Source organism: Citrus sinensis, chromosome 9, assembly GCF_022201045.2.
Source record: "Citrus sinensis cultivar Valencia sweet orange chromosome 9, DVS_A1.0, whole genome shotgun sequence".
Lineage (NCBI taxonomy): Eukaryota > Viridiplantae > Streptophyta > Magnoliopsida > Sapindales > Rutaceae > Citrus > Citrus sinensis.
Window position 1 is genome coordinate 24,972,234 of NC_068564.1, and position 16,977 is coordinate 24,989,210.

At 33.0% G+C, this 16,977-nt stretch overlaps 1 protein-coding gene across 1 annotated transcript; it reads left to right on the forward strand.

The window, feature by feature from the left end:
* The first annotated feature begins 325 nt into the window (after positions 1-325).
* LOC102619979 (uncharacterized) lies at positions 326-5,100 on the forward strand. Its single transcript, XM_006475191.4, has 4 exons — positions 326-678; positions 1,621-1,785; positions 1,990-2,474; positions 4,283-5,100. Exons 1-4 carry the CDS (start codon positions 372-374, stop codon positions 4,652-4,654), a joined length of 1,329 nt encoding a protein of 442 aa, XP_006475254.1. The 5' UTR covers positions 326-371; the 3' UTR covers positions 4,655-5,100.
* The last annotated feature ends 11,877 nt before the right edge of the window (positions 5,101-16,977 follow it).

The window sequence follows — 16,977 nt, forward strand, 5'->3', positions numbered from 1 at the left end:
TTTCTATCTCCATTATTCTATGTTCTTAAAAGTTTCTCAAAAAAAAATAATTAATTAAAATTTAAAATATAAGTATAAATTATGAAATAGGGTAGGTGTAAAAAAAAAATAATAATTTATTTAAGTATTTAACTAAATTTTCATTAAAAAAAAAGACATTAATTTGTCTTTGATTATTTAGGTGGAGGGGTTTCATTAAGAATTTAGAGGGGTCAAACCGCCTACTCATGAACTATCTTGTGAGGCCCAAAAATAAGGAAACTACTCCGGCCCATCTAGGTCTTATTTCAAAGATAAAATGACAAAATCACCCTCAGTATTTGTTAAATTTCTCACACCGATACCAGAAAAGTTCCCCCACTTTTCGCGCAATGGATCTTCTCTGCAACGCATACTCCAATACCTCAGACGATGAACCCGAGCCGGCATCGAAACACGAACCCGAATTACGGTCCATATTTTCACCTCCTTCAAAGCGGCCTAGACCCGACTACCCGTATCCCCAAACAAAGCCCCACCCTCTTCACCGCTCGAATCAACAGCACTCTGGTCTTCGAACCGAAGCTTCAGTAGCCGGCAGATACATGTCAAAGAGAGAGCGAGCACTCTTAGGCCCCGGTATTCCCGCCGCTACCGACCCGAAACCTGACCCGAGTGCCGTTGTTGCCGCTGCACAAGGTAATATTATTTAAACCCATTTGCTTTTCTTTCTTTATAAGAGTCACAAATTGAAATGCCTTGTGTAAATGTTGTGCGGATGGATGCATGTTTGGGAGTGCTTTTTGTGAGAAGCAGTTTTGAGTAGAAGTGCTTTCTAAAGTTGCAAACTTCTACAAGCAATTGTTTCTGAAATTACAAATATGTATGTTTTTAAAGTTGGATGACTGTAGTGAAGCTTGTTAAGAACTGTGTTGATGATTTAGGTATGATTATTCAGATGGTATAATGAGATTAATTATCAAAGGGCATATGATATCTTATCTAATAGGGCAAATTTTTGGGTATATGCTTAGCTAACCTTATTAATAATTATTAATTTAATCATGAATTTATGTAGTAGACGTGTTGTATTGAAGTTTTGTCATTTTTAATCCACAATTGCTGAATAATGAAATCATTAGCTGTCACGTATAAATTGGTACGGGGTTAGTAAACACTAACTTCCAAATAAAAGTAGCTGCTTACCAAATACTTTGGCTGTTGTGGGTTCAAGATTAAGCAGAAACACAGGATGAGGATGGGATGTTATAATGAAGGAGACTACTTAACTGGAGTTGATCGGCATTGTTTTCAAACTTAATCAACATGTGCTTTGTTTATTAGAATATTAGATTACATTGACTAGGAAATATTATTGCATATATGTAAGCAAATGCATATTAAATTATGTGGATCCACTGTTTGATGTAAAGATTAAATCTGGGGCTCGAATGTAGGAGTGTGTTTTCGAGTTTGTACTATATCTGGATCTGCCCTTTTAAAGACTTGAATTGGTGTAGTAATATGCAGTTGATTGGTGCTTGTGCCAACACATTTCTATTATGTTTGCTTGTATTTCCACTGATTCTTATTTGACTGATAAAGTGTCTCTTCACTGTTATATTTCATCTTGTTTTTCAGTCCTGGGAAGTATTTCAGATGCATATCTACGACAAGATATTTTGTCTTTATTGAGACATCTACCAAAGAGCCATGTACGACGAAGCAAAATACCTGGAAGGCTGTCAACAGCTCTTTGTCACCATACCAAGGCTGTCAATTCTATAAATTGGTCGCCAACTCATGGTAGGGTCTCATTATTGACAACATGTTGTCTATTCCGTACTAAATCATTCATTATTTTCACCTAAAAAATTGTATCTTTTCTTCTAATTGAAATTATATTTTCCCCTTCCCCCTCCCTCCACTAACTTTGAGTATTCATAAAAAACTGTTTTTATTGATTATATTGTTGGCCTTATTGATCTGTTCATTAGAGTTAGTCTGCAGCTCATCTTCTTGCTTCTGCTGGGATGGATCAATCAATCTGCATATGGAATGTTTGGAGCAGAGACCAGAAGTTAGCACGTGTGCTTAACTTCCATAGTGCAGCTGTGAACGATGTAAAGTGGTCGCAGCAAGGGCTATTTGTGCTTTCTTGTGGCTATGACTGCTCATCAAGATTAGTTGATGTTGAAAAGGGGATAGAGACACAGAGTTTCAGGGAGGAACTGGCCGTTAGAGTAGTAAAGTTCCATCCAGAAAACTCCAACCTCTTCCTTTCTGGGGGATCAAAGGGCGCACTCAGATTGTGGGATATCAGAACCGGCAAGGTGGCACATGAATACATTCAAAGCCTGGGTCCAATTCTCGACGTTGAATTTACCATTAATGGAAAGCAATTTGTCTCTTCTAGTGATGTATCTGGATCCAATATGAGTGAGAATTCCATTGTTGTTTGGGATGTCTCGCGAGAGGTTCCTTTGTCCAAACAGGTAGTTGACTCCTTCCTATATGTCTACGTCACTAAAAGCTTTATTTTGATTATGTCTCTTAACTCCCACTCTCTTCATGAAGGTTTCATTTTCCTTTTTTTATCTGAGTAACACTCATTCAAACCCATAAATATGTTAGAAAAATTATTTTTGTGCTTACAAAATCCCTGAACATTGATCAAATTCTAGCTTAAAGTGATGAATTAACCAGGGAGCTAATTTTGTAGACAAATAATGGGTTAAATGAGATCTTGATCAGTAGAGAATCAAGGAGATCTTCCCTGCATTCCCATTAATATGATTGCCCAGTAGGACTCTGTGCTGTTTGCAACTTCTCAGTTTTTTTAATTTCACCCTTTGTTCACGTTCTTCTGGATAGACAAAAGTAATTAATGGAGTTTCAATGCATGATCAGTTTCTAGTTTGCATTGTTAGCTACAAGCTTGAATAAATTAGACAGCCATAGCCTGTCAATTGTCACGCACATGTGTAAGTAGTGGCATTGCTTATTTTGTACAAAATATAAGAATGACTTCTAGCAATGACTCGAATAAATAAGTCCTGTTTATTTGCATATCATAGTGTAATCAACTGTATATGTTAGTCAATCCAAACCACAAAAAGTCATGGCATTTATTTGAGGCTGGATGTTAATATGCTTATTCTATTTTCTATAGATCCAATGTCACCTTCACAAAATTATTTCTCAGAACAATGATACATGCACAATCAGTTTTTTGGGGAAATAACAAAACCTAGCAAAACTTAACTGTCCCAGTTGGCATTTGTTTGCAGTGTCTTTTTTTAAGTTTCTCCTCCTGAAACATTTATCTTTTTCCTAAAGTCTTAGCCTCATTACATACATGACTGAGAAAATTGATTTGTTTATTCTTTCATGTGTGATGTGGAAATTGATGACTGAATAATTTGTGTTTCATGTGTCAGAATTTATATTCAATGTGCATGAATCGATATTTTATTAGCTCTGCCTTAGCTGTTTGACAATGGTAAAACTTTTGACATTTGGAGTGTTGGATTAACTAGAATTACTGTCTATAGTATATTTGGATATCTATAAGTAAAACCTCTCTATAGCGATGCTCTATATAAGAATAACCTCCATGTAGTCATAAAAAATTCTGATTCCAATTTGGGCCAATTGTAAATAAAAATATACTCACATTTGTAATAAGTTATAATCATTTTGGATCCCGTCTTAAATATTTTGTCTCTACATTGTAATAATTATCTATATATTTGCAAACAAATACATGCGATGTTACATTATATGTTTAAGATGAAATAAAATACTTTTCTTTGTTACAATATACGGTATTTAAAGAATTTATATTGAGAGAAAACCATTAAAGAGACTGCAAACATTTAGACTTTTATGATGATTTTTCATATTCCCATCACACCATAGGTACATGAACTAGTTCTTTGAAACTATGTTTGTCTCTTTTATCAATGTTTATACATTGTATTTGATACACTGTATTCCCCATTAAATAATAATTAATGTAGTGCATACTTGACCTCACCAAGGATAATTGAGTCAAAACAATAATTTTTGTAACTACACCTCTATTAAATTATAACCTCCTCATAGTAATAAAATTAGTTCGATCCCAATATTATGACTGCAAAAAGATTCTACTGTATTACTTGTTCATACAAACTAGGGAATTGTTGCAGACAAAATTTTATATACGATTGTGAACATTTGTCGAACTAGGATAGCAAGTAACAATTCTGATTTTCTGATCTTTTCCTCTCACTTGCTCATTGTTTTTCTTCTGTACCAGGTTTATGTGGAAGCTTATACTTGTCCCTGTGTTAGGCACCATCCATTTGATCCTTATTTTGTTGCACAGTCGAATGGGAACTACATTGCAATTTTCTCTTCAACTCCTCCTTTCAGGCTAGACAAGTCTAAGAGATATGAAAGCCATGGCGTATCTGGGTTCCCAATCAAGTGCAGTTTTAGCTTGGATGGTGAGAAGCTTGTTTCAGGCTCTTCGGATGGTTCTATCTACTTTTACAACTGTAGATCATCTGAGCTTGAGAGAAAGATCAAGGCATATGAGCAGGCTTGTATAGATGTTGCTTTCCATCCTATATTACCTAACATAATTGGATCATGCAGTTGGAACGGAGATGTTTCTGTGTATGAATGAGACAAGCTTATTCATTACTTCATTTTGGGAGTAACGAAACTTTGCATCTGAGGCCTTGTGGTGACTTGGTCGACTACATAGCAACAAACTCCTAAAAACTTCCTAATAATCTCAGTTTCTTCATCTAGGACATTCTTGATAGTTGCAAGCAGCTTAAGTTTGTAAATATGCTCATATTCCATAATCGACATTCCAAGTGAAAAATATCCACGGATGATGAATGCTCATTGAGTTCAGGACTCGATGTTAAAGAATGTTTTGGCATTGCATAGGATAGAAGATTTACTCGAACTGTTACCTTTATGTTCGTTTCTTGAAACTTGACCAGGCGACCTGGCTCATACTGCCTGTTGATTCTGGGTTATTTTTCAGGTTCTTAAACTGACTTGGTAAATTATTTTGGCAATTTATTGCGGAAGAAGAGTTTTTGATATGGTTTCTGATTATATCTCTTGTAACTCTTGGTTCTCGTTAAGTTACATAATAGTAGTGCAAATAAATCAAGTGTCTTTTAGTGGGTATGACTCTCGGGCTGATGTAAGTTAATAAATTGTGCAACTTAGACACACCTCTCTTATAAATCAATGATCAATGATCAAAATGGCAATCAGGAAGTTACATTTCGATAAATTTCAACAAGCTGGAGGGTGAGCAGATGAATTATGAGGAGCAATTAAGTCGCCGTTGACACAATGTTGTATTCTCATGGGAGATTCTGTATGATTTTTTTGGGCATATATGAAAATCGATATTGATTCAAGGATGGGTCTATTCAAGCAAATGCCTGTAACTGTGAACTTGATTACCATGCTTTTAATAACTTGATGACGATAAGTACAGAGTCTCAATCCACGATCTATGTGGTGGCCCGAGGGCTTAGACCCAGCTAGGTTGGAAAAGTTTTCGGAAACAAGGAGGGTCTTTACTAAAATTTGCCACATTTTTATGTGTAATATTTTTACCACCTTAAATTTGTTGTTTCTCTATTACGATCCATTTTGAACCGGAATCTTGATTCTGCGACTGAGCACATTCGGTAAGAATGAATTTTCATCGAAAGTCAATAAAATAACAAACCGCATTCAAAATTTGATCTTTACATTACAATTCTGGTACCGAAAGACTCTTATACTGGCTTTAAATGTGTGTTAGTAGAGACCTTTATAAATACTTGCCACTTTAGTATAAAAACGAATAAAAGAAAATAATGGACAAGCTATCAAATGTGTGAAAATAGTTCTAGTTAAGTGGCAGAGTGGCAGCAACATAGCTAGCTCTTGTTCATGTCCAGATGCTCCCAACCCGTACCTACCATCACATATACACATATAAGCAGTAGATATAATTCATCACAAGAGAAAATGTAGGTGGGGGCATACTCAAAGCTGAAGAGGCTGGGGGGGGGGGGGGGGGGGGGGGGGGGGGGCCCAAATTGGGATGCTTAACTTAAACCCAAAAAACACATAATCATTCAATTTCCTTTCCATTCTTCGTGCATGGGGGGTCAATTTTCAAGGGGACAAACACATGCCACCTCCCTTTTTAGATGCGTTTTCCTGTTTAATTGCTTTCATTAACACTTTCCAAACTTCTCCCCCCCTTCCCCGTATCTTTCAACAATCAGCAACACCACCTCACAAAACACAAATAGGAGACAAAATTATAAAGTTATTGTTTCAAAAACTGCTTATAACTCCATTTGCCCGTGGCACTATCTGGACAAGCACGCATTTGTTCAAAACAGTACATGGTCCACTAGCTCACTCTTGAGACTGTTGATATTGGAAAATAGGTCAATCTCCAATCCATTTATTTAATTTTTTCTCAAGTGAGGAACACATTTGTGCAATGTAGCTATGAGCATATGCATGCTTATTCATTTATATATTATTTTTCAACTTTCACATGAATATGTTCCCCACCTTAATTGGTCTCAAAGTTGGTAAAATTCTAAAAATCTATCTCTTTGTCACCCACATTTTGTTTTTAAAAAAACAAAAAAGTTGTAAAACAGAGAAGAATGAACGGAGCAAGAAAGAAAGCAAATTAAATTAAAGCCCCCCCGCATACACTACTAGAAAATGCAAATGAGTGCAATCATAATCTAAAAGAGAGTTGCTTTTTTTCTCATTTGAGTACTTCACTTGTGTGGTCAAGCGGGTGTTCGCAAGAAAAAGGACCCACGAGTTAGCCTGACTAGAGACATGAAAAGATGGGCTGAAAGGTATTAGCTAAGCAAATTGATCACTTGGATTGGACATTAACTCCCTTGGTCTAAAAAATCGAAATCACATTGCTTTTTGATTAGGAAACCAAAACATAACAATTAAAAGAGGAATCTAGGACTAATTCACAATTGCTTAACGATGGAGAATTAAATCTTTGGAATCACAAAGATTATAAAGACACACTAAAAAGTCATCTTCATTATCTTTTGCTATAAATTACATTATTATTATTATCATTATTTTCATCCTTTCTTTTTTTATCCATCTTGTCCTTGCATAATATTTTATTACTCTTTTATTTATTTATTTATTTATTTTTCCTTCAACTTTAATTAGATTAATGTTTATCCTCTCCTATAGCTGCTACATGGTAGACCATAATCAAAATGTTTTAGTGCCTCAAGACACAAAGTTTAACATATCACTAAGACCTCCAATCTCAGCCCTAAAAAGTGAGCCGACAAACTCATTTTATTGGAACAGTCATGTGGTTTGTGGCCATGCCCCAACTCGCCCATTTGCTTATTGCTTCTTTAATTTGCTGTTGTATCCCAATGCCCCTAAATTTTTAATAAATTTTGGGCAAAGAACCGATCATGATTTTGTTAATTCCCTTTTTAGGTTTTTACCTATTTGGGAAGTATTCCTTATAGGGTCTTCATATTGCAGGCCATGAAGTCATTCAAAACAAGTGCTGGCACACTTGACACTACAACATTTTTGGTTTATAATATATTAAAATTTGATCATTTTGCTCCACTCTACACAAATTTGACAAACATGCATGATTATAATCTAAGCCTCACTAACTAGTCAGAAATATTTATTGCAGTAATGATATTGTAAAAAGTTAGATGGGGATATATGTTTGATCTTTGTCACCAATTTCCTATAAGCTGATGAGTCCAGCTAGATTGGGCATGGTCAGTTTATTAGATTCTCTGTGTCATCCTTGCTTTTTAATTTAAAAAGAGAGATTTGATTTCAGCTTTTCCATTACCCTTTTTTTTTTGCCTTTCTAATGCATGGCATCAAGTCACAACTCCTAGTAGTCAACTAATTTTTAGCCTGTAGTTTAGAACTGTTTGCAAAATTAATTTAATCAAATTAATTTTTGTTCAAAGTTTAAGTAGTAATGTATAGGAGTCTATATGCCTAACTTATAGTAAAAAGATAATTCACGAGTTCAGGACTGTTTGATAGTCTCTTTATTGAGCAAATATTAATTAATTTCTTGTTCAAATAGTAACATTCAAGAGTTTACGTCTCTAACTTATAGTTAAAAGATAACTCATGAATTTAGGATTGTTTGCAATATTAATTTAATCAAAATAATTTATTGTTCAAAGTTTAAGTAGTAACACATGTGTCTAATCTTGTTCAAATAGTAACATTTAAGAGTTTATGTTTCTAACTTATAGTTAAAAGGTAACTCATGAATTTAGGATTGTTTGCAATATTAATTTAATCAAATTAATTTCTTGTTCAAAGTTTTTAAGTAGTAACATATGTGTCTAACTTATAATTAAAAGGTATCCCATGAATTTAGGACTTCTTTATCCCAAACTTATATATTTAACTCAAATTTTTTTCTTAGTCAGGATGAGATTATTTACTTAACAACCAACACAACAATTTGAGAGTTAGATCTTTTTGCAACCCAATAACCAGAATGCACATACACAACAATGATTCTAGATTGTTCTACCATAGTAAGCATTGACGACTGAGGCATCAACAGTTTTGTTTGCTTAATTTTTGGGCCACTTTACCGACAAGAAATCCGTGCACAGTCAGTGGATAACATGTAACAGAGCAGAGAGCTCCCCCATGATCACTATTGCAAGCAATGAGTTGATCAGCAAGCAACAAATTAAAGGTGAAACACAAACTCACCAATTCCTCATTTGGGTAAAATCACTTTCAATAAAGCTAAAGCAACATTAACATTACATTACACACAGGCACGTCAAAAAGTATGAGGCTAACATATCCACATCACACAAAACATTCACTGATTCACCGAACCCATGAGAGTTCATGATATTTGATTGAAAACTGTGTCAGAGAAAAGAATATAATGAAACATACATGTGTATGTGTAGCTTAATTTATTAATTCTGGGGTAGTGGGCGATCAATTTCGATAGTGATTTTCACTTTACTGAAGTTATAGGGGTTTCTAGCTAGCTAGGGTTACTAGGGTTACATATATACGGTGCTTGGTGCATGGATTGGCATCATATCTTATCCATAAAGTTAAATTACAGTTTGTTATTTTTGTGCTTTTTGGTGAGAATATATATTGCAAGGACATGTCCGGAATGTGTTGTACGTGCCAAAGTACCAAGCATTATCCAGTGTGTGTTGCGGCAATGCATTGTCACTTCATTTTAATCTTTCTAACATATTATGATGGTGATGATGAAGAAGATATCGATAACGGTGATAATGGTGTTTGTGTCGGCAAGCCAAAAAAAAAATAGCTTGCAATATTAATTGGAAGATTGATGTGTCTATTTATTTTTTCCTAAATTTAGAGGAGCGATAATTATTCGTATAATGAAAAAAGCAATGAAAAATTAGCTAGATCAATGGATAATATTCTATCTTTTAGAGAATCTCAAAACTTTTTAAATGATGTTATTAGCAAACAGGAACGACCATAAACTAGCTATAAGTGATAAGACAATACTAGCTAGGGTTATCTTTAAACTTAGTGGTATATGATAGCCCCCCCAAAAGAAAAAAAAAAAAGTTTATGAACTTTATAGATTTTATCAATAATTGGACATTTAGAAGAATGCGTTAGGTTGAATAATAAAGGTAAACGTGAATCAAGCTTCTAAAATACCAATTTAGACTGCCGATTTATATACATATACGCAAGGCAACGTCGTTTCTCCGATGGTAATATATACAAGTCCAAATCTTGTTAAAATAGAACATTTGTATCGAAAAACATTATGTGTACATATTAGATTTATCCTATATAATCTCATAATAATTAGTTTCAAAAGAGAGAAAAAGAAGGCCGCACGCAAGTGACTCAAAAAAAAGAAAGGCATGGCCCGCCATTAATGCAAAAGGCTCACAATGTCAAACGGGATACTCAATTTATAAGTAGCCGAGGGGGGATAGGATTTGAGACAGAAAGATTTATAAAGAATTTGCAGTGAAACTTCTTGGAGGCTTCAACAAATGCCACATTTTCTTTACTTTGGCAACATGTTTCAAACGTTTCATGATTTTGCTACATGATATCTTTTTTCATCGCCTGAACAAACGAAGATAAATTTAAAGATAAATAACATATGTTCCATGTACAATTAATGATAGGTCACTACTCACTAGCAATCTATTATAGGGCATATTTGCATGCAGCTGTTGTCTTCTTCACTCCTTGAGCCCCATCATTGCATAGACTTGGAAGCTGAGCTTTGGTCTAGTCTTAATTAATTTTTAATTCTTTCTGGGGGGTGATATTTGAAAAGATGAGATAGAAAATGAAAACACAAGCTCCAATAAGCGCTTTTGAAGTGTCAAAGGAAAAAAGCAGCTTTCACCCTTGACCATATATATATATATACACTCTATATATACTAAAGATCACTTTGCATGTGATTTACAGACAATTAACGTACTTAATTTATTTGATCATTGATTGTAAGTAATGGGAAAAAATATATATATATTGTTACGTAGCAGCAGGATCCTGCCTTAACGATGCAGTGATGATACATCCCTTTATTGATCTGATAAAAATGTCTTCAATTAATTTGCATTATCTTCCCATATTAACCCATTTGAAAAATTTGAGATTTGGGACCACATTATTATCTTGATTTTGTTGTTTAATTTTCACTTAATTAAGGTGTTTTTAATTAATGGTGATTTACTATGTGCTGTGGGCTGTAATTAGGGCATAAACTGTCAGCTTTCCCTCGTGCTACAAGATCTTGTTTCTGAACAAATTTGGTACCCTACACACTGCACGTTGCGATACTATGATTGATCAAATCCAAACCACTGTGAACACTTAACATATGGACCTTAATTTAATTAAGTTTTTAATTAAATAAGCGTGTAGCAACTTGTAATTCACGTGCCTGTGCTTATGTAATTATACGACTTAGGTTGATAATTGTATGCATGAAAGGGTTCTTAATGAACCTACACACATCATTTTGCTCTTAACTGTCTAATTAATTAAGAAATTCTAAACCCAGCACTGTAGGTAATTATTTAATTTAAGGGAAATTATCATTGCACTACCTTTATTTTACATTATGTTCATCCAACCACTACAAAATTTTAACATGTACTTTGCACCATCTTTTTTTTCACATTTGTATCAACTAGCCACTTTTGCATTAACACTATCAAATAATTTTAAGAAAATAACAATTTTACCCCAAATAAATTAAAAGACTATTTTATCTTATAAAAACTTTTAAAATTAAAAATTATAATCATAAAAATATCCATAAATTTAATAAAAAATAAATCCCAAATAGAGGTGATCAACTGATTTTTACAAAATTTTAATAATTATTTTTATTAAAAATTTTAATATAATAATTGAATTTATTTATTAAAAAATTATAATTTGTAAAATTTTATTAAAATAACTGAATTTATTTCTTAAAAGAATAAATCCTAAAATTTTAATAATTTAGGGGATTTTTATTAAATCCCAAAAATTTGCAATTATTTTTATAATTATAATTTTATATTAAAATAATTTTTATTAAAAATAAAAATTCTAATTTTGGGATTTATTTTTATTAAATTGAGGGATATTTTTATCATTATAATTTTTTTATTGTTTAAAGTTTTTATAAAATAAAATGGTTTTTTAATTTTATTTGGGGGTAAAATTGTCATTTTATTAAAATTATTTAATAGTGTTAATGCAAAAGTGGCTAGTTGATACAAATGTGAAAAAAAAAGGTGGTGCAAAGTACATGTTAAAATTTTGTAGTGGTTGGATGAATATAAGGCAAAATAAAGGTGGTATAATGATAATTTCCCTTAATTTAATTAGACTGAAGTTTAATATCTCAGCAAGCATTTAAAACTTTGAATGTACATGTGCGATTACTTCAAAATTAAATGAATGCTCGGTGCAACTAAATACTTCAAAACAGATAGGAATTAGTTTTAAAACATTCTCAAATATTCTCTTATGTGACAAATACCAAGTATTATTATTTCTAAGAGAAATTGACTACATAAGATATTTGAACTTATTTATTACCCGAAAATGTAATTGATCAATCACTTACTAGTTTTCTATTTATTTATTTATTTTTATTATATAATATTCAATAGAAATTGGATCTAGTGTTGCGTATAGGGTTCGTAGAATTCCCTGAATATTGATCGAGATTCGGGATCCCAACTCGTTCGAGAGAGGATTTAGTACAAAATTTTGTCTAGATTTGCTATTCGGGTCATAATTTGAGACTCAATTTTTTTTTGATTCATTGTTCAAGATGGAATTCGTGACGTTTGAAAATCTCAATTAGGATCCCAAATAGCTTGACATCTAGGTTTCTAGGACAAATCAATTTGATGAATCACATAGATCTAAAATGTCGGTCATATGTGCCTGACAAGTCATTTTGATAAATAATATATATATGACATGTCGATTATAGGAGTATAACATATGTTTACGACAGAATCTATAATGTATGACAAAAAACTCATGTCATCTAGGACAATTCAGGATCCAAATCAGAATTCGAGATTCGATCGAGTTGGAATCGAGACATATTTTTTGCCTGATTTACTATTCCAGACAGCTAAGGGTGGGCATGATTTGGTTCGGATCGAGATTGAGTAGAACCGATTAAAATCGGTTATTTTATAATAAAAAAAAGAACCAAATAAGAACTGAATACAATAAAGAACCGAATATAAATCGATCCATTCGGTTCAGTTCTGTTTTTTCGATTATGGGCCTATCGGGCCTGTTTTGAATTTCAAATTTTTAGTCCATTAGGCCTTATTAATGAAATAATTTTTCTCAGCAATCAGTTCATTATAGTTTCATTGCAAATACTAATAATAAAAATAAAGAATTCAAAGCACATTTATCAATACTGTCTTACTAACTAGTACTAACAAAATATGAAATATTGAGATTTAAGAATACAAATTTAGATTCCAATGCTCCATCTAAATAAACATAAATTTGTAAAGAAAAATAAAAATAGCAATAGTTGCACCACAAAATAAAAATAACAATTGTGTGTGAATATGTATATTGTAATCATTTTGCATAACCAATTAACATATATTTAACACATTTCATGTTTTGGTAAAATTACAAAAACATCCTAATTCTTCGGTTCAGCTGAGAGAACCGAATCTAAACTGGCATTTCAATTTTTTCTTATAAATTGGATATTTAGATATTTATAAAAATTAAAACTTATCCGAACCCGAACGAAGCCACCAGTTTAGTTCGGTTTGGTTTTTCCTAAGTCTCAATTTTTTTTTGCCTAGTGCTACGAACAACATTCAGGATATTTTGTCCCAATCATTCTAGACAGAATCACGATAGGTAAATCTTGGCCATCTTGTCCCATTACCACACCATTAGTACAAACTTGATCAGGTACATCCAACTTGTTACATAGTAAAAATTTATTAAATCAAATAAAAATTTGACTCTGGTACCTTGGATGAAGAATTGGTGCCGTTAAATATTAGAAAATGTAGAATTATCAAGCATTAAACCTTTGATCAATTATTGATGGCTCGTATTTTTGAAGGATGTACATGTATTGTTGAATATTAATTTCTTAATGCCAATAAAAAAATAAAAAAGGTCATTGAAAAAGTTCTCAAAAATAAAAAATTTCCACTGATTATTTAAAAACAATAAAAATAAGCATCCATTGACCAAATTATTGATCAATTAATCCAACAGGTAAGGAAGAACAGTAAGAAAGCTGGAATAATGGGGGACAGGATAGAAGGGCAAGGATTTGAGGTTCTTAATTTTTTTTTATTTTTTTTTATTTTACATTCACGTCTTTCGATTTCTTTTATTCTATTTTCCTACACCATATATCTCGAGATGTTAAAACTTTTTAAAGAAAACCTTTTAACAAAAAATATATATATAAAAAAAATAAAATAGAAGTATCTTGCCAAATAAAAAGTCAACGGTCAAAGATATGCATTACTGTCTCCGTCTCCCACACACACCCCACATTCTCACCGCAACTTACTACATCAAGCACTAAGCGCGCCCCAGTTGGGTGCGGTCCTACCCGCCTCGGTGCACCCGCCCTCCCTCAATCCCTCCTCCCACCAAGCATATGGGCCCCACCGAATTCTCCTTCTTTTTAATCATATTTTATTTTATCTTTTTTAAAAAAAAAATCAAAAGCCTAATTAATTTTGTTGTAGCGGTTCTAGCCATCGGATCATATTACCGGTCGTGTGAGTTGACCGGTCAATGTGAGGCACGTGACGGTATTGACTTGGAAGACAAGTGGCGACATGGGCAGGGCTGGTACACGTGGCGAAACTGGAGACATCCTTGGTGGATGACGTGGCACTGATGTCAACTTGATTGGGCTGCCTTTTTCACCCAGCAACTTCTCTTCAATTCTGGGGGATAGGACTCATCAGGACATGGTGGAGCTGTTCAAACTTTCGGTGATTTTGTTGTGACGTGGCATCTTCTCGCTTCTTTTGATCGTCGACTCAATTAGTTATTGAGTAATTAACATGGATCATAAGTTCAATTTAGTGAGATTAACCCCTTCTAATTACGACATGGGTATTGACATTTGGGCATTGAGTGTGTTGTTGCCATACATTTTTCTTTCTTTTTTTTTTAATTTTGTGCTTTGACAGTTTGACCTCAAACAAGCAAAAGTTTTAGGATATACGTTAGGCACCAAAATGCATACGCATGTAGTTTTTTGATTCGTTAATATATGCTGCAACATCGTTATCATTGCCATTTCTTGAAAAGCAAGTGAAACTATCATACAGCTACCCAAAAAATAAATAAATAAATAAAAAGTCAATCGAGGTTTTGTTTCAAAAGGTGCATGCGTTAGTGAAATTTTGGATTGTAAGAGAAAACCCATTTCAATTTTGTTACTATTTTGCATTAAGTTTGTTACAAAATGAATAAATTTAAGTTTTTAACTATTTAAAATAAATTTTTTTAGGGAAGAGAATGAGGTTGTAGATGCTCTTACTAATTTAGGTGCTACGTCTTCCTGTACTTACTTGTTAGGATTCTCATTCTATACTTTTTTTTTTCAAAAAATTATCTAGGAGAGGATTATTTTTGACAGGGGTGACAATATGGATTAGAATTTGTTTATTCAATTCGATTGGATGAGAATTAAATGGATTTGAGTTTTAAAAAAAAGAAGATTTGTTTAATAAATGAGTGAATTTTATTCGATTTGTTAATTAAAAGAATCAAATTTGGGTCTGATGACATTGATTCGTTTATTCTTTAGGATTCATTTAATAAATGGGTCATGAACGAATTGAATATGATCCATTCGTTTAAATTTCATTTATTATTCGTTTAATTAAATTACTTATTTATCATGAAATATGTATAAAAAAAAATTATAAAATTTGAAAGCTAATATAGTGATTACAAATGATAATAAGAAAAGAATATATAAATTAAAATTCATTTACTATTCATTATAGGATAAATGAATAGTGAACCAATCCCGATTCGATTCAATTCGTTTAATAAACGATTCGATTTCAAATCAGTAGAATTTTGACCCAATTATTTTATGATTTGATATGAATTTGATTCGTTTATTTATTTTCCCACATCCATTTCGTCCTGCCACCTTTATCAGCTTGTGTTACTTTCAATTTTTATTTCTATATAACTCTCCGTCGCTTTGTCAAGATTCATTAAAAGAATAAAATTAAAAAAAAAAATACATTTGACGAACTTATGTTATTCATCAAATGCGTTGTATTTGTGCCATATATTATTGTCAAACTTTGTGTCTAAGATTGATAAGGGAATTACAAGAGAGAAATGAAATTAAAAGAAAAAGTAGAATATAGGCAATGACTCTCAAAACTACACACACTCGACACTTAATTTGACCAACTTTGGAAGCAAAAACATATGATGTCTAAGTTTAACCAACTTCGTAAGGCATTTGAGCCAAAGCCTTTCACAAAAGTGCTGATAATTTGGCCATACACAAATAAAAGAAAGTCATTGATGCTCATGTCCACATGCAATCCACTCACTAGCCAGCCCCGTGTAGTAGTACTTTCATTACATTTCTTCGTCATATGGCTTTCCACGAGGTTTCTTTTTCCCAAATATAGTTTCTCAATACGCAACAATCTTCCACTACTAAAAATTATTGCAAATTTAGTTATGGGTCTATTTCTCTCCATCCATTGCAGCCTCGGTTAGGTTAACCATTTTGCTTTTATTCAACCTTCACGATCCGTTCACATCTAACCGAAAAGAGAATCAAATCTGTTCCCTACATAATTTTACACTCCTTCGCCGACCTTTGCTCGTTTAATTAATTTTTGTGTATGAACACATTCCATTTATTTGTTACAGATCGAACACTTATTAGTTAACGATCGAGGCATGTTTAAACATATGATATCAATCAATTCAATTTAATTGAAATGCGAAGTGCAATCAAAACGTTAATTGTTCACGTTATATGATAAACGATGATCTTACATAGCGTTGTCTGATTAATTCATGTAGCGTTGTCTTATAAATTCATAGTAATAATATTATTTACATCGTTATTGAATTGCGTCGTGTGTCGAGTTGTTCCCCATTTGACGTGCGTAATCACCGACCGGCGGCAATTGATCGCGGGATCATTTTTTAATCTATTCATTCACAAAGCGCAGTCAAGTTGATACACGGCAGGCAAAGGGAGCACAAATAGATCCGAGAAGTCGCGAGTTCAAAAATAGTACACAAAAATAACTACGTGAAGGCACCAAACTCCCGTAAGTACACGTGTCAGAGTACCAAGTTTGGCAGCCAGCTGGCTGGTCCCACTTGGATACTTCAACAAGAAAACTCCGGCTC